General features: G+C 40.9%; 1 protein-coding gene across 8 annotated transcripts in view; it reads left to right on the forward strand.

The window, feature by feature from the left end:
- Positions 1-449: 449 nt before the first annotated feature.
- The window catches only part of LOC107396891 (gastrula zinc finger protein XlCGF57.1-like), a 51,993-nt gene continuing 26,482 nt past the window's right edge, over positions 450-25,960 (forward strand). For 5 of the 8 annotated variants that reach the window (XM_070544236.1, XM_070544235.1, XM_070544237.1 and 2 more), the window contains exons 1-4: positions 450-2,138; positions 2,390-2,502; positions 2,625-2,718; positions 17,820-18,008. Coding sequence is in view for 3 of the 8 variants with exons in the window: in XM_070544234.1 (XP_070400335.1) it covers positions 2,493-2,502; positions 17,820-19,666 (1,857 nt within the window). In the remaining 5 variants the exon portion in view is untranslated. Of the gene's footprint in view, positions 2,139-2,389; positions 2,503-2,624; positions 2,719-17,819; positions 20,331-22,537; positions 23,386-25,960 lie in introns of those variants that run through there. The other 3 variants (XM_070544241.1, XM_070544242.1, XM_070544234.1) reach the window with 3 other exon arrangements.

Here is a 25,960-nt window from a genome sequence, read left to right on the forward strand (position 1 = left end):
GGGGCAAAAAAAAAAAGCTTCATGAATATTTTAGCAGAAAACATTTTGTTTTGTTTTTAAGTTAGGCAGCCGCCCCACAAGTAGAACAAAGTTTAGGGAAGGCGTTAATTGAGTAATTGTTTCGTGTAATGATTGATATGTCCACCAGAGGGCGATAGTGAACGTGTGAATTTTGAAGGCAAGGTAACTTTATAGCACACTTCACACACAAGAGGCAATTCAATGTACTTTCTAATTAGCAAGAATAGCAAGAACATTAAAATCAACGTGACAGCAAAAATAAAATACACACAAATCAAAATTAGGTTTAAAAAGAAAAAGACTAAATTAAAAGGTGAGCAGTTACAGTGCAGAAAGCTCAGTATAAGAACATTCATTCAAAGGGTGATGAAAACATGAAGGTTTTTAATTTAGATTTAAAAGCTACTAGAGTTGGGGCACATTTGAAGTCATGAGAAAGCTGATTCCATCTGTGTGCAGCTAAAAGCAGCTTCACCCTGTTCCGACCTGGGGTTCTACCAGCTGATTTGCTTCCTAAGGATCTCAGAGTTTTTCTGCACTACAGGAAGGAGGTCAGACATGAATCTGGCACCATGCCATTGACTGATTTATAAACTAGTAGAAGTACTTTGAAATCAGTTCTGTACTTTACTGGTAACCACTAAACTACATGGGTAACACTAACGGGTTACCCATGGCGAAGCCTTCCAGTTCGTCACATGACCAGCTTGTCTCTGATGTAATCACTGACCAAACAGAGATGACATCATGTTTTCACCACTATCACTGATCCCTGATCAGGTTAGCTGTCATGGAGCTGATGTCCACTTCAACAAGGAAGGAACTGGATTCATTGGTGCTGGTTTGTCTCCCTCTGGTGGTGAAAACACAAACTGCATGAAGCCAGTTTGATGAACACAAATGACATGACGTGTTGAAAAATGTTTCTTCTTCTTCAGTCTAGTGATTCTAACTGTAGTAATGAGTGCTGTTAACCACACAGGTACTAACGTGTCTCTGAAATTTCCCAAATGGACGCTGCAGTAAAACAAACCTGCTTCCATTCAACACAGAGGACAGTCTGGACTATTGAAGACCTGTGGAAACCAGACGATGGTCCCATTTTAATGAGAGTGTGGATCAGATCTGTGTCTGTCTCCTTCATGCTGCTTCAGACTGGAATCTGGGGACTTTGGACAGTGGACCAGTGTCTCAGGCTCTGTCTCATGGTCCTCACACTGATGCTGAGCAGGTTGTCCAGGGTGTCTCTGTGTTTTGTCCTGCAGGAGAAGGCAGCTGCTGCCAGGGAGCCGTGGAGGGCTCAGTCTGCAGCCATGTGTCCATGAATGAGATGTGTCCTAGTAACGTCCCCGTAGGTGTAGAATAAAGCTGATGAACAGAGTTAGAAATGCTTCCCGTCATTTTAATAGCAGAATCAGCTCAGAAGGAGTTGAGTTTCAACAACAGCATCAGTTGTTCCTTTGAGTTTGTTGGATTCCTTCTGATGCTTCTGCAACTTTCTGACATTCAGAGCAGCTTCAAACTCACCAGAAGATTTGAGCCAAGCTGCAGTAAAATCAGGAGCTGGCGTGGCACAAATACTGGGAATGAGTGGATCTGCATGGATCCACATAGAAAACTGTAGAAACATACGGCAACTTCTTCCTGTCAGATAGAAGAAAAACACTAATAAAATAGAAGAGTTGATTTTATGCATCCATGTTGTTGCTGAATAAAACAGACATCATATTAATTTCCCCAGACTAGAACTGAACCATCATCATCTATGATTGCTGCGTCCCAGAACGTCCCGCTGCTCCGTTGTCATAGAAACATATTTTTGTCAAGTGACAGAACAGCTGCAGCAGGAGAGGCTGCTTACAGATGTTTACACTCAGTTCAGAACACCGTCCTCAGCTCACAGCCTAACCTGGTTTAGAGGGAGAGCTGTTCATCCTCCAGACCGGTAGGTGGCGGTAATGCACCTCACGTGGTTACCCATGTGGTAGAAGCAGCACCTGTAAACATCCCCAGGCTGTGGAAGCTTTCTTCTCCTCCTCAACAACTTGGTACGAGTTCTTTCCAGAACCAGAGAAGATGTTCTGCGGTCTTCGTGACAATCGGAGCTCCAAAAGCAGGTGATGGGTCAGAAAAGCTTTTCTCTAGTCTTCCTGTCCTCTGGATCTGCTGCGGTTCCGCTCTGAGAAACGCGCTCGACTCGGGAGCAAAAAGCGGTTAGCTCTACTCCGTGAACTCTGGTGACCAAAGGTCCTCTTTTCCAGACTGGATCTGTCCTCAGCTGATCAGAACCAAAGCGTTGGATCTTTAATCTCATGAGTTGTTCTGAAGCAGCATCTTAATCAGCTTTCCTGCTTTGTTTCTATTGCAGCTGTTAGCTAAACACGGCTAAAGAAAACCTGCTACCACTTCAGGATCATCCATCAGCTGGGACTGATTCATCGTGTTTACTTCACCATCTGGATCTGGACAGCATGGATACAGGTGTGTGTGTGTGTGTGTGTGTGTGTTGGTGCGCGCGCGTGTGTTGGTTTTAGAGGTTCCTTCGTTAAAGGTGCGCACGACAGTCTGAACACATTTTACTGATGCACAATGTTGTAATCTAGGTGCTGTGGAGGAAAATAGGGAGACCAGCAAAGACAGGCACCTTTGTAAAAGGCAGAAACGGTCCAGAGTTTGGGATCAAGAGTTGAAAAACGGGTATTTCATTTTTCATTTCATTTATTTGTTTATAAAGCCCCTTCTTCAACCTGATACCCAAGGTGCTGAACACAACACAAATAAAACGTAAAGCCATCGAATAAAATGTAACAATCGTTAAAACCAGCATAGAAAAATTAAAAGAGAGAAGTAAAACCAGACAATAAAATACAGCAAAAGAATAAGAGGCTGGGGCAACGTAACCAAGAAAAAGATGCTAATCCTGGAATGCCTTGACACTGCCATAGGCTATTAGTCCCCTCTGCAGTAAGTGTATAGCTCCTCAGTTCAAGCTGTACTGGCATTAACCTGCTATACAATAACACCTATGCAATACTCAGTATGTATTCAATTAGGGCTGAATGATTTTGGAAAATAATGTAACTGCGATTTTTTTTCTTCAATATTGCAATTGCGATTTAATTCACAATTATTTTCTCAAGGGGCTTTTCTCATTCTCATGTATTTGAAGGTGCAATGCTTTATAGCCAGGAGCACATCCCTTGAAGGAGAATAGGTATTAGCATCAACTGTGAAAATATATTTGCAGGAAAGAAGTGTGTCCCATTTATTGAAGTCTTTTGTGTTTTGAGTTTTTGACGTCTTGTCCATGCAGAGCTTCCGTAGTTCAGTTACGTTCACAGTTGTTAGCCAAAAGTCAGTGGAGTTGAAGTACAGTTTTCTAGCTTTACTAAAATATCTGTCTGTACTTATTTGATTAATGGCAGTTTTTACTTTTTATTAGACTCCAAATGTAATAATTTGGCACGTTCCTAATTCGAAATTTGTAAGAATCTATTCTGCGATATTAGCATTAGCATCCCTATGGGTTTTTTCAATGTATATTAGCATTGTGCTAACCACTCGCTGCCAGTCAAATCGCATCCTTTGCGATTAGAAAATCTCCTTTTGTCACATCGCAATTTAATTGCATACACAATTAATCGTTCAGCCCTATATTCAATATATATATATATATATATTATATATATATATATTATATATATATATATATATATATATAGTATGTCCTTATCTCTTGTAGTATGCTGCATAGTGTTGGAACCCCAAGTTTTTTCCTTTTTTCATTGCTTTTAGTGGTCGAAGGTTACAATTCTATACTACTGCTTATACACGTACCTTTGTTATTATTTTTCTTCAAAAGATTCTCTTAAGTGTTGGTGCTGCTGTAACAAGTGGATTTCCCCACTGTGGGATCAATAAAGTCTATTCTATAAAATTGGGTCTTCATGCGAGTCTTTAAAACCATCAATGAAGGTGACTGACGCAACACCAAAGGCAACTGGTTCCAAAGTGTAGGAGCCCGCACCGAAAATGCAGTGTCCCTCCGTGACCTGCACTTGGTGCGCAGAACCATCAACAGCTCCCTGTCGGCCGAGCGAAGGACCCGTGAATCTATGCAAAAGGCTGACAAGATATGCTGGAGCCAGTCCTTGTAAGGCATTGTATGCCAGTACCAAGAACTTAAATTTTGCCCTATAGTGCATTGGCAGCCAGTGAAGGGATGCCAACACAAGATGAAATGGTCCCTGCGCCAAGTCCCTTCCACAAACCTAGTGGCTGAGTTTTGTACTAGCTGCAAGCTTGCTACCGTGCCCTGACTCAGACCGGCATACAATGCATTGCAGTAGTCAAGCCGTAATAGAATAAAAGCATAGGTGGCAGACTCTAGATGTACTCTGAACAGCAGGGGCTTAATTCTGGCTAGGTGGTGCAATTTAAAAAAGCATGATCGCACAACTTGGTTGATTTGTGCATTAAACTTAAGGGCTGAGTCCAATTGAAGTGCCACATTTCGGATGGTGGTCTTCACATTAGGCGCTAAAGAGTAGGGCTGCTACAAACAACTATTTTATTAGTCCATTAGTCGCCAGTTTGGTGACGACTAGTCGTGACCAATCATGCCTTCATAAAAGTATAGCTTTTTGCACCAGGATGCTCTAATACACCCATCATTAGCTTCAAGTTCTATGTGTGATCAGTTATGTGCCATCTAATAATAAAGACAAAATAATAGCTCATTAAACTGCATTTAATGAATTTTGTTGCAACATTTTAATACAAATGCTACAATGTCAAACAGATCATATGTGTGCAACCTAATGCTCTGCAGATGCTTGTTTCTTTGGGAGCTGTGTTCACTATGAGCTGGAGAGTGTGTCCAGCACACCGGATAGAGGCCCATCTATGTTTATACACAGAGCAACTCACGGATAAAGTCAAATAAGCATCACTCTTGTCTTATATGATACTCGCATGATAAACAGGCACACCGAGGGTAACTCACACAGGAACGCACGAGAAAAACGCTGATCATCCAACACCTTTCAGCTGTGCTGAACTGCGCTAAACACGTTCCCAACCGGAAGTACAGATACCGAGGTGCATCATGGGTAACATAGTCTAAACGGTTAAGGTGACCAAGCGGACTTGTAACATACAGCTTGTGTTCACAAACATTATTCCTCTGGAAAGCGGACTTTTAACAGCCGCCCCTGTATTTGTATGGATACAAATACACACATGCTAAAGTCATTCTATTGCGGAACAGTATCATCTGAGTCCTCAGGGACTTTGGGGAGTCCCACTAGCTTAGTCACCGGGTGAACATAGAGACCTCTGTAGTACGGCTGGTCCACACGTCAGCAGTCAGGGTCAGGGAACCAGATTTCTGAGGGCCTGCTTTACCCTAACCCATAAAATTCTATTTTTTATTTGTATCGTAGCACACGCACATACGTACGCACACAGATGCACACCTTTTCAAAGGTCTCATATTTCCTTTCCATCAATGTGGTGAAATGTGATCGACGTGGTAGAAAGTACTCATAGTATTCTTGGTTGAACATCTTGATCTTATCTTTAAAATCTTGATCGCCAACCATGGAAAGGGGTCTCATGTCAGTTACCAGCATGTTCAAAATCGCCTCGGCCAGGGCGTTGGCTTGTTGCGGTGTGCACTTGGTTGGCCTTGTGAGAAACTCGTCCACAAGGTGTTGGTGTTCCGGACTCTGCCCTGAATCGGCTGCAGGTTGTTCAGAACGCTGCTGCCCGGTTCTTGACGGGTACACACCGACGTAGCCACATTACCCCTGTCCTGTAACATCTTCACTGGCTCCCTGTCATTTTCAGAGTGCAGTTTAAGTTACTGACTTTTGTTTTTAAAGCACTCAATGACCTGGCACCTAACCTACCTCTCTGCCCTTCTCACTCCACATGTGCCCACTCGCACGTTGAGGTCGGCTGACCTTTTGCTGCTGTACACGCCGCGGATGAGACTAAAATCGCTGGGGGATCGAGCATTTGTGCATGCTGCCCCAAAGCTTTGGAACTCTTTGCCCATTGGAGTTCGGCAGGCTCCGTCTCTGGCGGTTTTTAAATCTCGTTTAAAGACTAGGGCTGCAACAACGAATCGATAAATTCGATGAAAATCGATTACTAAAAGCGTTGGCAACGAATTGCGTCATCGATTCGTTGTGTCGCACAACTCTTCCAAAAGCGGCCCCCCTTCCCGCCCGCCGTTGCGCGCAGACAGATCAGCGCGAGGGAGAGCCGGCAGTTGTTTGGAAGAGGAACATGGCAGAAGCAGCGAGAGTCAAAAAAGTAAAAGCTTTTTAAGTTTGGGAGCATTTTCAGTTAAATCAGGCGAAGACATGCGTTACCTGCAACGTTTAGGTCAGACTTGGCATGGCACGGGATGATGCAGCGTCTTAAACGCAAGCATGTCGGGATCATCAGCGAGGAAGGAGAGAACTCTGTGTCCGGGTAAATTAAAAACTTTTCAAAAGTGATTCATCCAAGTCCCGGATTATTACACAGGCTAGACATGCCCTAAGCTCGTAAAAAAAGAGTCTAAAGTCGTGAGCGCGACGCTTATTAGATGAGCGGGGGGACTCGCGCTGCTGCGAACCGGTTCCAAGGCCGGATTAACTGGGCAATTGCCCAGGGCCCACGAACTCTAAAGGGCCCAGGGCACGAGCAAATTACTCTATCTATAATTTCCCGCTTTATGAGGACTATGGTGACCGTACGTTCCGTTTTCCCCGGACGTGTCCACTTTTCACTCTCTGTCCGGCGCGTCCGGACTGCGGGTTCTTGTATTGATGAAAATGTCCGGCTTTTCATCCAGGAGCAGGGATCGAATTATGGGGGAGCTGTATATCCTACACATCCAGGTGAACCGGAAAAAGTTTTCTATATTATATCATTTTTGGACTCTTTTGAGCAGAGAGCGGCACAGCGCATTTTTGCGCAGCGATCCAGGCAGCTGCTTCCAACGCACGGTCCATTCTCAAAGTGGCGCAACCAAAAAACTATAATTAGCACACGATCGTTCATGTCTGCACATGTTCTCTATTTTCTGTCTTATTTGTGCCTGAAGCGCGCTACTGCGGAGCTCATCACCTGTGCTGCGGTGATTTCACTTCACGCAGCATCGAAAACGCGCTCTGCGCTTTGCGGTCAGGAGATCCCTTTGATCTGCTCAGAAGTAACTGATGAGGTGAAAAAGTAAGAATCCAGGCAACAGATTTTCTGGAGAATTAAGAGGAGATGCAGGAAGATGAGAGACAGACAGGACAGGAAAATAGTTAAATAAAAACAAAACAAAACAAAGTGTTGAAAAGTAAAATGTAGGTAGATTTACCTCCATTACACGTTTTTACCTGTATAAAACAATAAGTTACACACATGTAATATTTATAAATTTGATACTATTCAGGTCACCTTCAACACTCAGTCACACACCCAGGGCCGTTTCAAGTCATTTTGGGGGCCAAGGCAAAATGCCGCCCCCCCATAACTGGGCTCCCCAGAAGCCTCTGTGTAATTCATACCCTCTCCAGTAGTGTTAGTTATACAGTGTTTATAAAAGCCCCTCAGGCATTACTGACATGTTCTAATATTATCAGATGAAAAACTAAATCATCAGACATGCTATCTCATCTGCTTCTTTTCTAAACTTGCGTCATTTTTGGAAATAGTGATCAATTTTGATTAATTCACAGCCTATGTTTAATTACATTTAAAAATTAGTTGTTTGACATCCCCAGTTATAATAAATGTCTACAGATAAGATCAAACAAAACAGATGAGAATTGCCCTTAAGCTGTTTAATTGGACCAAGCATTTTAGGTCACAGATAGATGTAGCTTAGGGTCTCTGTCTATACACCTTATAAGACAATTTAGGTGATGGCATGTTGTTTTTCTGCTATTGAACTGTTTTCTAATAATGTTGTGTTAAATAAAGTGAAGGAAGGAGAGAAATAACGTTTCCCTAGCAGTTTTTAAAAATTTCCCCATGTAATCCGATTAATCGATTAATCGTGTCGAGACCCCATCCGATTCATCGATTATCCAAATAATCGTTTGTTGCAGCCCTATTAAAGACCCTCTTTTACACTTTAGCTTTTAGACAGTGACTCGTTTTAGTGTTTTATTGTATCATTGTTTTAATTGTGTTCTTAGTATTCATCATGTTTTACCTGCCTTTGATTGAGATTTTTATCCTTTGTTTTAGCTCCTTGTAATGGTTGTGTTTTGTTTTAGCCTGTGCAGCACTTTGGGCAGCTCCCATGCTGCATTTTAAACGTGCTATATAAATAAACTATGCTATGCTATGCTATTGTAGAAGGAGCACTTTCTTTTACCGTTGTAACGTAGCGGGGTAAAATAAATCATCAGTGCTTGTAGCATTAGAGCTAACACGTGACATATACATTTAAACGTATTATCACCATCACTGCTGTTGTTGCTACACATATGATGCTAGTAAGGTACTGTACACTTACAGAGGTGACTCTTCGTTCTCTGCCGTGACATGCTTCCTTTTAAGATGCACGTGCGTCGCTGATGTGCTCCCGTGAAACGAGAGAGTTACAGAGTTTGCACTCTACTTGCTTCTCAGTTGTTTGTTTTCATAAAATGCTCCCAAACCTTTGAGCTCCATTGTCGATTTGCCATGTTGTGTTGTTTCACTGGTGATTCTGCACGACCGCTGAGCTGGAGTGCCACTACAGAGCATGTGCCTCGACTTATAGAGCAGTGGGGCAGGAAGCAAATGTGCCGGAAGTGCTGAATGTGCCAAACATTTTGCAGCAGGCGCAAATTTTAAAAATGCTCACACAATAAATGACGAGTCGACTATTTTTTTGTTGACGTCGTCGTGACGCGTCGACTAGTCGTGGCAGCCCTTCTAAAGAGCCCAGGTCCATAGCATCACTGGTGCGTGCAGACATGCCAGGGCTAAGTACAATGAGTTCAGTCTTCATGTCATTCAAATGTAAAAAGTTTGTAGCCATCCAGGAGTGGACGTCCTCTAAGGCATCTATAAGCTTTGATATTGATCCATTGACCCCCCCCCCCCCCCCCAATTGAAAAGGGAGGTAGATCTGACAGTCATCAGCATAAAAATTAAAATGCATGCAATACCGCTGAAGAAGAGCATAGCCATTGTAGGGCCGCACCTGTGATTCCCACCCAATGTTGTAGCCGATCCAGAAGAATTTCATGATCGACCGTATCAAAGGCTGCTGACAGGTCCAACATCAAAAGAAAGACAGCATCACCCCCTATCACAAGCTAAAAAAAAACTGTTAAGAACCATTAACAGCACAGTCTCTGTACTGTGACCTGTTCTAGACTCTGACTGAATATACAGCCTTCTCAAGCAACTCAGATATGAAGGGTAGATGTGAGATAGGGCTGTAATTGGCTAACCCAGTTTCCTGCGTCCCCTTCTGTTTCAACAGGGGTCGCACAACAGCCCTAAGGGGGACCACACAGGAGGCCAGACTAGCATTTAAAATAACCAGTAAGTATAGGGCCAGGACAGAAAAAGCTAATGCTAAGCCAGCATGTAGCACGCCATTACATTGTTGCTATTAGATGTTAAATGTTATTATAATTTCCAGTAGATTACTACTGAACATGTTGCTGAAATAATTAAATTCTACTGATCAGAAGCAGGGACCTGAAAAGGCTCAACCGCCTAGTAACAAAGGTTGGTTCTTTTCTGGGGACGACTGTGGAACCACTGGAGGAGATAATGCAAAGAAGGATTCTCCAGAGAATCAAGAAAATGATGGACAACCCTGAGCATTCTCTTCACAAGACTGTCCGACAACGGAAGAGTGTCTTCAGTCAGAGGCTTCTTCAGTTTCGCTGCAACACTGACCTCTACTGGAGATCCTTCCTGCCAACAGCCATTGTGATATACAACAACTCTTTGATGACTTGATTATTATTATTATTCTGAGCTACTACAGCAATCAATTTCCCTCTGGGATTAATAAAGTATTTTCGAATTGAATCATATGTGAATATATTTAGATATGTTTAGTAGGGCTGCAGCTATAGAATATTTTAGTATTTGAGTATTCTGTTGAATCATCCATTGATTAATCGAGTGTTCTATTTGACAATGTTTCCATACTTTTGGCTGCACAAACCATTACCATGGTTTTCTCACATGAAAACGTAGTTTGTACTGCGGGGAATTTCTTCAGATGACACAAAATACCACCATGTAGTTGCTAAACTGGATCCACTTTCCACCCGATGGTTGATGTGCCTGCTCCAAAACTCTCCAGCTCAGGAGATGTTCAATGCTAGGGCTGGGGGTAAACGATTATTTTTAAAACGATTATTCTGACGATTATTTTATCGAATAGTCGACTATTCTAATGACTATTTAGAAAATTAATCCAATGATTACTTTTCTATTGCACAATTAACAAAAACCAGAAAATCTCAAATAAATTCCTCAAAAAACGGATAAATTCTTACTGTAAAAGAATAAACACTACAGGCCTTCCATTTTGTATAACACTGCTTTTATTGTGTTGGTTGGTTATGTTCTGGTGACGTGTAGAACTTGGGAGTGCAGGCTGCTGCCTGAGAGGTGGTAGAAGATGGAGTGTCTCCATGCTGCTTTGTTTTGGTCACTTATGTGCGTGAGGCGAGTGGTGTTACGACCCTTCCTGGGGAGTTTGGCTCGTGTGCAAAAAGGAAGGGACAATAACGGGATTTAAAAGTTAAAATGATGATCAGGTTTATTAACAACTACAAAAAATCATAAATCTTTCCATCCACAGGTTGGGAATAATAAAACTAATTCTGCCTGTGGGGAATTAAAACAAAGTACAAATAACTAGGGATGTCTTGATACCAAGATCATGCTTATTTTCGAACGGGGGGAACGATATTTTAGGTTTTGTGTGAAAATAAGTCCAGGACAACAAATGTGCTTCACCAAAGTGACGTTATCGAACCAGACTCGGAGAAAACTGAGGGAAAGGGCTGTAAGTTCAGCAAACTTCCCACAGAAGGAAAGAACCACCATAATTCTGGTCATTTGGTAAGTAGCAGCTACTGTGGGGAGAGAAGATTATGTGGTGACGTCACATATGCAACGTGCCGATTTCTAGTTTTTAGTCATGCTAATTACGAACATTTGCAAGCTGATAAATCTCAAAGTACGTGACTGGCATGATCGAAACAACCATCATTACTTTTCATTTAAATTGCAATACAACATATGTCCATATCCAGGGCCTAGGCAAAGCAGATTAGAAAATGGCTTTTTTTAGCCCCGTTGACTTGCATTCATTTTTTCGTTCTTCCGGTGACCCATGAAGCGAAAGTGACTTTGGCTCCCCATGACCGTAACTGAACTACGGAAGCTCTGCATCGCCAAGACGTCAAAAACTCTAAACACAAAAGACTTCAATAAACGGGACACACTTCTTTTCTGCAAATCAATTTTAACAATTGATGCTAATACCTATTCTCCTTCAAGGGATGCGCTCCTTGTTGGGTATTTTATATGCGCCATGGTCCTTTACCTGAAATAACACACCTTACACAAAGAGAAACAAATGTTGATGGTATGCCCTCATGAGAAATTGCTGCAGTAATTTTCTCCAAAAGACTGTGCTAAATTGCTTTCAAAAGCAGATATTAAACATCAGCGCCAGCAGAAACTTCATTTCCCATGATGCTTTGCACACGGAAGCAATGTGAAGACGTCACCGCCTAATACCAGAAACACGTTCTGCGCATGTGCAGGAGCTCATGGAGCTTTCCCGCGACTTAAAAGGCTATAAATCACAACAAAGACAAAGGAACTCCGTTCTTTTGCCCAGGATCTCTGGCTGTAAGGACACGCTCGGTCGTACGCTCCGACTAACTTGAGCACGCGGGAAGTCTAAGTGCTCCATCAAACTCACAAAACCGCTGGAAAACTAAGCTACAAGCCCATCAGGTCTGTTAAACCGCTCGCTGCCTTAGCTGCTGAAGAGGAAGAACACACAGAACTGGGCTGGAAAAATCAGCAACTCCGTCAAACTCACGGAAAATGCCGAAAACAGCGGAGAAAGCCATCAAACCGACGGACGACGCCGAAAACTGCGGAGAAACACGGAGAACCGTCAAATCAAACAGCGGGGGACGCCTTGCTGTTCTGGTGATCAGAAACTCATCTCTTTCTCTCTCTCCTTCTTTCTTCTTCCGTTTCCTCTATAGTCCAGAATAAGCAATAAAACCGCGCTATTGCTTAAAAGTAGCTTTGTGTTTTCCTCTTTTCGTTCCCAAATACGTCCGTCGGGTCATTTTGAAAGAATAAACTGCTTATTGATCATTGTTTGGTATCTTTAAATGGTTTCTGCTATGGCCAAGCGGTTAAACTAAAAAGATATTAATTCGTGATCAATCTTTGGTGAAGCTTCATGATCCTTTGAAACGTTTTGAGTGATTTTAAGGTTAAGTTACTTCTGATTCTAAGTGCTTTGGAAGTTAAAGTACAAGTTGCCACCCTCACTTTAGCCAGACAAAGGGGTCAGCCATCTTGTATTCAAGACTCCATTTTGAATCCATACACACGCACACACACACCACTCCTTTTATTATATCACATGGTTATGATTAATTTATTTCATTGTTTATTCGTTTGACAAATTGTTTAATTAAATGTTATAAAATTCAGATTTTTGTCTCCAGTAGCTTTGTTGTGTCGAAGCGAAGTCTCTGCTCCAAGGTTTCTACGAACTTCAAGAAAGACTGATTAGAGTTTTGGATTCAATTTTTCCCCGGTTGAAGGGGATGGTGCCCCGTATATACTTAATTGTATCTTAATTAATTAATAACTCAGTAAATATTCCCATATTTACAGAATTTATTGAAGAATCCAAAAGTAAGTTAAAGCTTACTAATTGTTCGCTACCCAGATAACCCCAACACAGAGGAGAGAGAGACAAGGCCCAAACCCCCTCCGGAGCTTTCCATCGTCTCTCTCCCATATTACCTCTCCTTTATTACCTTAAAGAAAGTCAAAGCACATACAGATAATTTGGTAAATTGTAACAAACCTTAAAATACATTACAAAGCTTCCTTTGCAACGGGTGAGGGAAAGGCACAGAGACACACTGGAGTCAGAAACCATTTTCCTCTCACAATCAGCCAAAGCTTGTGGAGTGTTTTTATTTGAAAACATACACACACACACACACACACACACACACAAATTCCTCAAACACCCTCCTTTGCCTTAGGAAGTTTACCTCAAAACAAAAGGGATCCTTCTGATAGCATGAAACTCCCCATCTGACTAATTTAGCTTCAAATAATGGAACAAAACACCTCGAGCAGAAAGGAGGTTCTGAAAACATTCAAACGTATTTGGGTCAGTACTTTTCCTAAAAACATCTAAACATATATGGATGAGGTGAATTCAGTTTGAAAATTAATTTTTACCTATCACTCCTGGCTGCAAAGCATTGCACCTTCAAATACAAAATGTTGTCTTTACTTGAGTGTTTATGTATATGTAGACAAATAAACTTATTAATATGATATGTAGATAAATATGTAGATACATAAACTTGTTTATATTCAGTACAAGTTACAAAGATTTTTTTTTGCTTCCGTTAGTTGAAAAATGAGAAAAGCCCCCTTGAGAAAATAATCGTGAATTAAATCGCAATTGCAATATTGAAGAAAAAAATCGCACTTAGATTTTTTTTCCAAAATCTTTCAGCCCTACATCAGAGTCAACAGTTCAGAATAGCTGAAGGCCACTAACAGATCAACATGGGCTCTCATAACACCTGAGCAGTACCACAGACCGATGGACTCCGTAGCAAGCCACATTGCTGAAGTCATCCAGGCCAAAGGAAACCCTACTACATACTGAGTGCTGTACATACTAATACTTTTCATGTTCATACTTTTCAGTTTGTCAACATTTCCAAAAATCTTTTTTTGCATTGGTCTTATATTCTAATATTCGGAGATACAGAATTTGGGATTTTCATTAGTTGTCAGTTATAATCATCAACATTAAAAGAAAAAAACATTTGAAATATACCACTCTGTGTGTAATGAATTAATGTAATATACAAATTTGGAAATACTGAAATAAATAAACTTGGTCATTTTATTCTAATTTTATGACTAGCACATGTATTTTTAAGTCTTGGTCTGATAAACAGTTATCATTGTCAATAACACAACCTTACCTCAGAGGAAAATGGCATTCTGTTGGCTTGGAAACATACTTTGAGTGCAGAATATCCCAAATCAGGAATTTTATCAGTTTATATAGCATTCTGTGTGAAACAACAACAGTCAGGTCCATAAATATCGGGACATTGACACAATGCTAACATTTTTGGCTCTATACACCACCACAATGGATATCAAATGAAACAAACAAAATATGCTTTAACTGCAGACTGTCAGCTTTTATTTGAGGTTATTTACATCCAAATCAGGTGAGCGGTGTAGGAATTGCAACAGTTTGCATACGTGCCTCCCACTTGTTAAGGGACCAAAAGCAATGGGACAGAATAAGAACCATAAATCAAACATACATTTTAATACTTGGTTGCAAATCCTTTGCAGTCAATTACATCCTGAAGTGTGGAACACATAGACATCACCAGACCTTGGGTTTCATCCCTGGTGATGCTCTGCCAGGCCTCTATTGCAACAGTCTTCAGTTCCTGCTTGTTCCTGGAGCATTTTCCCTTCAGTTTTGTCTTCAGCAAGTGAAATGCATGCTCAATCAGATTCAGGTCAGGTGATTGACTTGGTCATTGCAAAACAGTCCACTTCTTTCCCTTCAAAAACTCTTTGGTTGCTTTTGCAGTATGCTATGGGTCATTGTCCATCTGCACTGTGAAGCACCGTCCAATGAGTTCTGAGGCATTTGGCTGAAAATGAGCAGATCATTGCCCGAAACACTTCAGAATTCATCATGCTGCTTTTGTCAGCAGTCACATCATCATCAATTAATACAAGAGAACCAGTTCCACTGGCAGCCATATGTGCCCACGCCATGACACTTCCAGCACCATGCTTCACTGATGAGGTGGTTTGCGTAGGATCATGAGCAGTTCCTTTCCGTCTCCATACTCTTCTCTTCCCATCACTCTGGTACAAGTGTCGCGTGCACGTCCCATTTGCCGGTTCCGTTAAAACCCAGTTCCGTTAGAACTTATGAGACAGTGCATCTATCAGGGTTCTGTGGGGGTGTCGGCGAGTTTTATCGTACTAGACCCTGGTTTTGGACGTCCTAATTAGAATTGTATCTTTTATTTTAAAGGTGAAATGACTGGCACGAATAGTATCCCCAGAGTAGTCTACTTCTTTTAAACTCGTTATCTTTTGGTTAAGATACTAGAGTGAAGTCTGTAGGAAGGCCAATCCTCTCAGCAATTGTTTGGATTATCTGGATTAATTGCGCCTCTATCAGCTTATGTGGGTGGTTGGTAACTATAAAATGATTTTTGTTAGTTGATCAGGCTAACATAAATTTATCAATTTATTTAATTAATCCAACCTTCCAGCGCTGATAGTGACTTTTTCAACCTGCAATCAGAGCCGAAAATAACCTCTAATATTTTGGTTTTATCGCCCTTAAGACAACTCGTTACTCGCAGGTGGGGGGGGGAGTCAAACTCCCCTTATCTTAAGGTTTCTTTATATTAATTTATTATAAACTGCAAAGTAAGTCCTGATAATTCAGAGACCTATAATCGACATGCTTACCTCCTTTGCAACAATGGTCAGGGCCCCCACTTGTGAAGCTTTAGAGAAAACCTGAAAGAATCAGGATTATGTTTCTTTTTCAAAAAAGGTTTATTACAAAATTAAAGAATACAAAAATGGGTAAATATAAAAAAACAACCGCTATCCCCCAAGGAGGGATTAGTTCAAAATGATTAAATAAAAGGGTTGGTTTACACCAGCTCCTGTCTTCTGAGAATCTCCCCAAAACTCCTAAGTACTAAGAACCCAGAACTCTCCTCAGCTCTGCTTCTCTCCAAAAAACTGCCTGTCATCCCCCATCCAGCAGGACGGGGGATGACCCCTCCAAATCTGCTCTGTCTCTTCTTGTCGTCTGCCCCAGCTGCTTGTCGAATCTCCGAATCTTTCTCTGCTGTTCAGAGCTGTTCTTATATACCCTTCCTGGGCCAGCTTAGACAATGTAAAAGTCACATATGTCATTATCTCATGACGGAGAGGTCATGGGGTCATTTACCAGATACACACTTTGTAGCTCAACACAAGACATTTGGTATCATTTTCACTACATGCAGCATTCTTCTTAACACAGGTCATTACATCATATTTTGCAGCATTCTTCAGTTTCTCTCCATTGTTCCTGAGAGGGCTTCTGGATCTGATGGGCTTGTCTTCACTCTGTTCTCCTCCAATCCCATCTTTCCAAGCCAGGGGTGGATCCAGGGGTGGGGCCAGCCAGCCTGACCTTTTGCCTAGTTCTGTCCTCTTGTCCCTGTGACCCTTGTGTGACCCTTGTTTCTGACCACAGTTTTTTGACCTGCAGCCCAGCTCCTGTCTTCTGGCTGATTTTGCTCGCACAAGCCAGTTCAGTGTGGCTCACCTTTTGACCCCGTACTTGCCACTGTCTTTGGCATGTGGGGACTGGCAACACAAGTTGATCTTGGTCTCATCTGTCCGTAGGATGTTGTTCCAGAACTGTGAAGGCTTTTTTAGATAATGTTTGGCAAACTAATCTGGCCTTCCTGTTTTTGGGGCTCACCAATGGTTTACATCTTGTGGTGAACCCTCTGTATTCACACCGGTGGAGTCTTCTCTTGATTGTTGACTCTGACACAGACACACCTACCTCCTGGAGAGTGTTCTTGATCTGGCCAACTGTTGTGAAGGGTGTTTTCTTCACCAGGGAAAGGATTTTTCGGTCATCCACCACAGTTGCTTTCCGTGGTCTTCTGAGTCTTTTGGTGTTGCTGAGCTCACCGGTGCATTCCTTCCTTTTGAGAATGTTCCAAACTGTTGTTTTGGCCACGCCTAATGCTTTTGCTATCTCTCGGATAGGTTTCTTTTGTTTTTTCAGCCTAATGATGGCTTGCTTCACTGATAGTGACAGCTCTATGGATCTCATCTTGACAGTTGACAGCAACAGATTCCAAATGCAAATAGAAAACTTGAAATGAACTCTGGACCTTTTATCTGCTCATTGTAATTGGAATAATGTGGGAATAACACAAACCTGGCCATGGAACAGCTGAGAAGCCAATTGTCCCATTACCGGTACTTTTGGTCCCTTAACAAGTGGGATGCTCATATGCAAACTGTTGCAATTCCTACACTGTTCACCTGATTTGGATGTGTATAAAGAAAAGCTGACAGTCTGCAGTTAAAGCACATCTTGTTCGTTTCATTTGAGATCCATTGTGGTGGTGTATAGAGCCAAAAATGTTAGCATTGTGTCAATGTTCCAATATATATGGACCTGACTGTATTTAAAACCAATGTATGAATGGGTTGGGGGGTTGTGTGACATAAAAGGCATTATATAAATGCAGGCTTTTTACCAAAGTTTGAGGTTATCAAGGTGTTGGGAAAATCTGGTTATTTCTAGTAATTCTAGATTAAAAAAAAACATTTATACATTCTAAAGATATTTAATGTTTTCTGAGTTATTTCTGATCTCAACAACTTTAACCAATAATTCTACTGTTTATTATTATATATGTGTGAAAATAAAGTTACAGTGGTTATTTATTCACATCATGTGTTTCTGTTTCCCAAAGATGTTCACCAGAGGGTTAAAGAAGAAGCTTCTGAAGATCAGAGTGCTGTTGTGGACCAGCAGGATTCAGAAAAGTTCCACATAAAGGAGGAACAGGAGGAACTCAGGACCAGTCTGGAAGAAGAGCAGCTCCATTTGAAGGAGGAGAATAATCCTGCCAGGTTTCCTGTCACACCAGTTTCTATAAAAAGTGAGGATAATGAAGACAAACCTCTGTTTTCACAGCTTCTCTATCAGCAGCAAATAGAAGACAGAGATGTTCCAACCAGCAGCTCAGCTGACCAGACAACAGCAGAAACTGGTAGAGGAGCAGAATCGAGCAGGAACCCAGTTCTGAACCCTAATGAACATATATCTGGTTCTTCAGAGACTGAAGTTAGTGAAGATGAAATGAATCTAAATGTTGAGGTATTAGACTCTGGGCCTGAAACTGGAGATGGAGACAATGACTGCAATGGCAGCAGGTCTTCTGAGTCAGATGTCAAGACTGTCAACAAATCCTTTAGCTGCCTCGAGTGTAGTCAACAGTTTCTCCACAAGTGGTCTCTCCAGAGACATGTGAGAGTGACGAGTCATTCAGCAGTAAGATCTTCAGGATGTTTGGTTACTAAGAAAAAAGTTAGAGTAAAGCAACATGTGGACTCATGCAGGAAAGTCCAGAAAGAACCAAAATCAGTTAGTTGTGACATTTGTGGAATAATATTTACTCATAATAAAGGTTTAAACAGTCACATGAGAATCCACACAGGACAGAAACCATTTGCTTGTGAACTCTGTGGAAAAAGCTTTAATCAAAGGACAATTTTAAACGATCACATGAGAGTCCACACAGGACAGAAACCTTTTGCGTGTGAGCTCTGTGAGCAAAGATTTAGTCGTAAATCAACATTCAACACACACATGAGAGTTCACACAGGACAGAAACCTTTTGTGTGTGAGCTCTGTGAGCAAAGATTTAATTTTAAGTCAGCATTCAACAGACACATGAGAGTCCACACAGGAGAGAAACCCTTTGCATGTGAACTCTGTGGAAAAAGCTTTAATCAAAGGACAATTTTAAACGATCACATGAGAGTCCACACAGGACAGAAACCTTTTGCGTGTGAGCTCTGTGAGCAAAGATTTAGTCGTAAATCATCATTAAACAGACACAGGAGAGTCCACACAGGACAGAAACCTTTTGCGTGTGAACACTGTCTGCAAAGATTTAATTTTAAGTCAGCATTCAACAGACACATGAGAGTCCACACAGGAGAGAAACCTTTTGCGTGTGAACTCTGTGGAAAAAGCTTTAATCAAAGGACAATTTTAAACGATCACATGAGAGTCCACACAGGACAGAAACCTTTTGCGTGTGAACTTTGTGGAAAAAGCTTTAATCAAAGGGCAATTTTAAACAATCACATGAGAGTCCACACAGGACAGAAACCTTTTGCCTGTGAACTTTGTGGAATAAGCTTTAATCGAAAAGCAAATTTGTTCACTCACATGAGAGTCCACACAGGACAGAAACCTTTTGCATGTGAGCTGTGTGAGCAAACATTTAGTTTTAAGTCAACATTAAACAGACACATGAGAGTACACACAGGACAGAAACCTTTTGCGTGTGAGCTCTGTGAGCAAAGGTTTAGTGTTAAATCAACATTAAACAGTCACATGATAGTACACACAGGAGAGAAAGCCTTTGCGTGTGAGCTCTGTAAACAAAGATTTAGTCATAAGTCAGCATTAAACAGACACATGAGAGTCCACACAGGACATAAACCTTTTGTCTGTGAACTCTGTGGAAAATGCTTTACTCGAAAGGCAACTTTAAACAATCACTCGAGAGTCCACACAGGACATTAACATTTTGCCTGTGTAGCTCTCTTCACAACATCACAGGCGCAGGTTCTTTGATAGGGACGTTTATTCATAAACAGTCCTCCTGAAGCTTCATCAGTGTAACGTCGTATTCTTTGCCATCAACACCATGCCATAACATCACCGGACTAGGGCACGCTACAATGCCGTAAGAACATAAAATAAACAGAATAAAAATACACATTACCAAAAATGCCCAGCATAACATTAAGAATACAAGGCAAGCTGACATTAAACTGTGATGAAATCGTATGAAACAAATAAAACATATACCTCGTTGGCTGCTTGTCATGAAAAGAGGTTCTTAAATCCTTTGACATCACCTTGTTCTCGTTCTTTAGCCTCTAACCTTGTTCTGTATCACTTTACCAGCAACAAAAGGAGCGCTGCATATCTCCGTTTACAGTCTGAGAGATTTTCACCCGCCACTGCCAGATCTCGCGGGAACAGGAAATCTCGCGATACTTCAGTTCCAACTTTACATAGGAGTTCAGAATGAGCATTTAAAGGCAGTTAAACAGATAACTTTATAACTTGTACCAAAGAAACATAAATCTATTTTAAACTTGAATTAAGACTATGAAATACAATATTATATTTACTTATTTATTGACTGAACTTATTACATTCCCTAATGGACAACAAATACTTAAAGACCAACAGTTGCAGCCTGTGAGCCATGTGGACAAAGATTTAGCTATAAGAAAAATGTAAACAGTCACATGAGAGTCCAAAAAGGAAACTACGAATGTGTTTAAAGTGCAAGTCACCCCAAATTAACTTTCTTTTACTGTAACAGTAACAGCTTGTTAACGCAAATTAAATGCCGTTTGTCTATGAACACATGATAAACACACAGGCTTCCAAACTCTGGACATCTCCTGTAATTTATTTTCAACAAATTTCCCTCAACAGTTTCAACTGATTGTCCCATTTAGTAATAAAACATTCTCTCTCTCTCTCTCTCTCTCTCTCTCTCTCTCTCTCTCTCTCTCTCTCTCTCTCTCTCTCTCTCTCTCTCTCTCTCTCTCTCTCTCTCTCTCTCTCTCTCTCTCTCTCTCTCTCTCTCTCTCTCTCTCTCTCTCTCTCTCTCTCTCTCTCTCTCTCTCTCTCTGTCTGTCTGTCTGTCTGTCTGTCTGTCTGTCTGTCTGTCTGTCTGTCTGTCTGTCTGTCTGTCTGTCTGTCTGTCTGTCTGTCTGTCTGCAGCAAAGCATATTTACCTGCAGCTATTCAATAGTGATGCAAAACCTTAACTTTCATGAGAATTTATTTTGAATTTTTTGGAAAAATAATCAAAACAATTACTTGAAAAGTTTTGTAATAAATGCCATTTATTGAACGTTAATTGTTTTTTAAAAGGCATTCAATAATTTCTGTAAATATTTGTTCATTTATGACAAACTATGAAAAACTGACATGGCTGCTTAGGTTCTGGGCAGGGCTCAGGGTCAGCGACTGAACAGGAACAGGTTAGCTTTTCCTGTGTGCTCAAAAAGTTCTGTTACTGATCCGTTCTAAAAAACCAAAGGTGAAATAATTCACATGAAGTAGATTAGTTATTCATTGTCTGAAAGTATCTGAAAAGGTAATAAATAAAAAGCTTTGTTTGATTTTCAGAATTTCATTATTTTCCTTGTAATTATTTTATAATATTGATGTTTAGAAAAATCTGCTTGTGAATACAATGCATGTTAATATAGTGAGTATAGCATTTTTAACATAAGCATATTCACACATGGAAAATATTAATGTGAATAAATCGTATGGCAGTAGCTGTTCGGTTCTTATATTGTGTAAAAGTAGCTCACGGGCCATAAAAGGTTAGAGACCACTGGTGTAATCCATCATTCAGGTGTTCTGAGTGGGTTCTGTTGTCCTTTTAGGTAAAGCAGCTGTTACAGCTTGTTGGAGATATCTTACAATGTTTCTTTCACTTATTTTTATTTGACTTTTATATTGTTCTTTAGTTTCATGAGGCATCATAGTTTCACTTAGATTAACGTTGATTCTGCTACTAAGTGTTGGTTCTAGATCTTAGCAATGATCTTTATGCTTCCTGCTGTGTTTCTTCTTATTGTCGTCAGAATTAAAAGCTTGAATCCAGGACTGTTTTCTCATTCAGTGCATTTACATGCAGCCAGTAACCCTTTTAAAACTCGAATATTCACAATAACCCGGTTCCGCAGGTCCTTGTAAACACTGCCGGAAACCCGGATATGCTCATAACCGGGTTTTAAAAACCCGGTTACTACACCTGGGGTAACCCTTTTCTAACCTGAATGTTTGGTCGTGTAAACGCATATCGGGATATCCCCATCAAAGCGTGTGTTCTGCACATGCTCTGTTCGCAAGGAATCTTGGTCTTTTGAGTAGCGAGACGTCTTGTATGCGCCAGAACTCCGGAAGTAAACAACAAGTTGGGAGCAACATGGCGAGTCGCCGCACAGCACCACACTTTGAGTGATGAGGAAACTAAAGCGCAAACAAACGCGGTCGCTATCTCTTCCGAACTGGGAAAAATGTTGTTTTCACGGATACCGGAACGAGAAGAACCGGAAATGACGCATATTGCGTCTGGACGTAGTCCATACGTCCTGACGCTACCCCAACGTCCGCATTTAAATCGGGTTATGCAAGTTAGGGGTAACTCTTTCTATTTATGCTTGTAAACGGGTTATTCTGATCAACTCAGAAACCCGAATACCGACCTTAACCCGATCATAACCCGGATATTGGCTGCATGTAAATGTACTCATAGTGTGATAAGTCTCTAATAACATCCTACAACACTACACCTGCTGTCTCCCACTGCCCACTCACCTACTCAGCTCTGTGACTACCTCTGTTGGCTCTCAGGTGGATTAGTGGAGGATCAGCTTGGAGAGCCCATTCCACCTCTGGACTTTCACACAGAACACCAAAAAAAGCACATCAGGAGCAGCTTGGAGGTGTTGAGTGAACAGCTGATTGTTTCCAAGGGATCTCAGAACCCTATTGGGTGTATGTACAGGAATGAGGTCGGACATGTATTTTGGTCCCATGCCATTGAGTGATTTATAAACTAGTAGTAGCACTTTGTAGTCTATTCTGTAGTTTACTGGTAACCAGTGTAGAGATCTAAGAACAGGAGTGATGTGCTCCGTTCTCTTAGTTCTTGTTAAGACTCCAGCAGCAGCATTCTGAACAAGCTGCAGTTGCTTCACAGCTTTTTTGGAAAGACCACTGCAGTAGTCCAGCCGACTAAAAATAAAAGCATGATTAAGTTTCTCTAAGTCTGGTCTGGACATGAGCTCTCTGACTCTTGATATTTGATGAAGATGATAAAACGCTGATTTAGTTATAGCCTTAACATGTCCAGAGAAGTTCAGGTCGGAGTCAGTATTAACACCAAGATTTCTAACCTGGGTCTTTGTCGTTATTCCCCTGGAGTCTAGCTGAGCAGTAACATCCATTTGATCCTTTTTGTTGCCAAAGACAATAACTTCAGTCTTGAAGGAAGTTTGACTGCATCCAGTCGTTAACTTGCTCTAGACACTGACCGAGTGAGTCCAGTGGTTGATAGTCACTAGGTGATAGGGCTAGGTAGGTCTGGGTGTCATTAGCATAGCTATAATAGGCAATGTTGTAATTAAGTATGACCTGACCCCTGGCATTTTTTTAATCTTGTGGCTGTAAAATTGTAATAAAAAGCACAGTGTGTGTAACACTCTCCTTTTTTCAGAACAACAGCTTTCAGTGTATGGTTTGTATTTAGAAATTATTTTATTTATTTATTTAAAAGATCAGCTTAAATATGAAAAAAGCAAAAAACGGATTTGAATTTTTTACATTTATTACTGAACAGGAACTTCAAAATTACTGGGCAAACAATTTAAACTTTGAACTGAAATGCATCTATTCTTAAAAAAGTGTGAACCTTGGTATCATTTTTAGCTGTTTTTAAGACCATTTAGTTTTGTAAACTTTCAGACGTTTTTATTTGATAGACCTACCTATTTGGTAGGCCTTGAAGCAGTTTCTCTTCAGCTGCAGGCAAAGCGCACCTCACGCTGCCATGGGGTGCTTCTCTTGCACACCGTGCACTGCTATACCAAAAACTTTTGTTTTAGCAACAGTGTTGGGCAAGTTACTTCAAAACTGTAATGCATTATTTATTACTTGTTACCCTCATTTTCAAGTAATTCATTACATTACAATACTACTAATTTTAAAATGTAAGGCATTACACTACTTTTGCATTACTTTAAGTTACTTTCACCAAAACAACTTCAACATGAATCTGGTAATGTGACGCTCAGTGAGCTCATGGCATACGTGGAAGGTGATGTGGTGTCTGAGCTAGGATTGCTGTTAAAAACAGTCAGATATAATAACAGTGCTTTAAAATGATTGTTTATTAAACAAAAGCAACAACAATCTGTACTCTCAACACGCTGCCATCTTAGATTAACTGAGCAGGGAGTGAGGTGGTGGGGGCTCCAAGCCTGTATTTGCCTTGGTCCCCAAATGCCTTGATACGGCCCTGGATGTGGGACTGACTTCTGGGGTGATCTGATTCTATCACATGTATAAATATTAAATGCTTATGTATTATTGCTTTTCACTGGTAAAAATGTGTGTTGGGGATAAATCTACCTACTTTTTTTCTTTTCAAGCACTTTGTTTTGTTTTCTTGATTTTGTTTGAATAATATCCGGCCCTTTCTCTCTCTAACCTTCCTGCATGCTGCATGTTTTCTCCGTCTTCCAGAAAAACAGTTTCCTAGATTTCCTACATTCTAACTAGTCAGCCAAAGAGATCTACCGAACGCAAAAACATAAAAATAAAAAAAGCTTAATATGCGCTGCGCTCCAGCAGCAAAGAGTTGAAATCACCGGGGCACAGATTATAAACTCAGCTGAAAAGTACATGAAGTACCAGAGAATATGGGCTGATATAAACGATCGCAAACAAATTACTTTGTTTTGGTGGAGCAATTTTGTGAATATAACAGCGGCCGCGCGCAGGACGCAGCTGGAGTATTTGAGCCGTTACCGCTACGTCCTCTCTGCTCATAGAATGCCCGCAAAGCTGAATCCATAAATGACGTCATATATGTGGATACTGGATCTTTTTTCAGGCTTCCCGCAATTTGAATTTTTAGGAAACCCACATCTTGATTCTGGATTTAAAAATGCGTTGTAATTACCGCGTTACTGACAATTGTACCGAGTAAATATTACCATTTTCTTTCCCTGCAATGCCTTACATTACCACATTACAGCAAAAAGCAATGCATTACAGTAATTAATTACTTTTGTACTGCGTTACTCCCAACACTGTTTAGCAAAAATAATTATTTACTGTAAAAAGATAAATAATGCTGGAATGAAGCTCTGAATCTTACAATTAGCAAATAGTTGAGGGTTGTTCAAATAAAAAAATAAAAAATAAAGACTGAACAAACATTCATATCCTGGTTCACCGGAGATCTGTCCTTCTTCGTGGTCACTGTCTTCAGATATAAGCCTTCTGGGACACCTAATGGATCGTGTTGATTTTCCTTGAGGCATTTCCATAATTTCATGCTGATTTTTATGCTGATTAGCTTCCTTGTTCCGTTATCCGCTTTCACCGCGGCGCTGCGCTCCGTTTCAATCAGGCTGTACAGCAGGATTTCCTCTCGTAGCGATATTTTCCATAACTCTGATTGCTTCATGCTATAGATCGTTGGAAAGCTGCTTTTATGTGCTTTTAGGAACCGTTGGAATTATTTGAATCTGATCAGCCATTCAAAAGTTATAAAACGGACTATTTTGGATGACAAAGTCTCTGAATCTGTGTTGTGATTCGTTGCGCTCAAGACAGGGAATCCCGGTGGCTACCGTAATGTATTGTATATGCACGAAAAGCCCCATTTTTAATCTTTTCAGCACTTTTGGAATTTTAATGATATCTTGAATGGTTCAGGAATTATGGTAATGAGAATTGCACATGTCCAATCCCGTCTGCGGCCACAGGTTGGTTATAAGAATATTGTGGCATTAACAGAGGGGTGCCGGCGGTCAGGGCTAGGGGCCCCCCCAACACAAGGGGGCCCCAGGCGGCTGCCTACCTATGCCTAATGGTAAAACCGCCTCTGGTCATTGCCAAAGTCTTGTCTAGGAAGATCCTTATATTCGAATGGATGCAAATTAAATAGTTATTGTGCGAGTTTATCGTGCCATCATAATAAATGGTACACTGATTTTATTACCTTGATATCTTTGCCAGTTTTCTCTGTCCATTTCCCGGGATTTA

Source organism: Nothobranchius furzeri, chromosome 14 (assembly GCF_043380555.1).
Source record: "Nothobranchius furzeri strain GRZ-AD chromosome 14, NfurGRZ-RIMD1, whole genome shotgun sequence".
In the NCBI taxonomy this organism is placed as follows: Eukaryota; Metazoa; Chordata; class Actinopteri; order Cyprinodontiformes; family Nothobranchiidae; genus Nothobranchius; species Nothobranchius furzeri.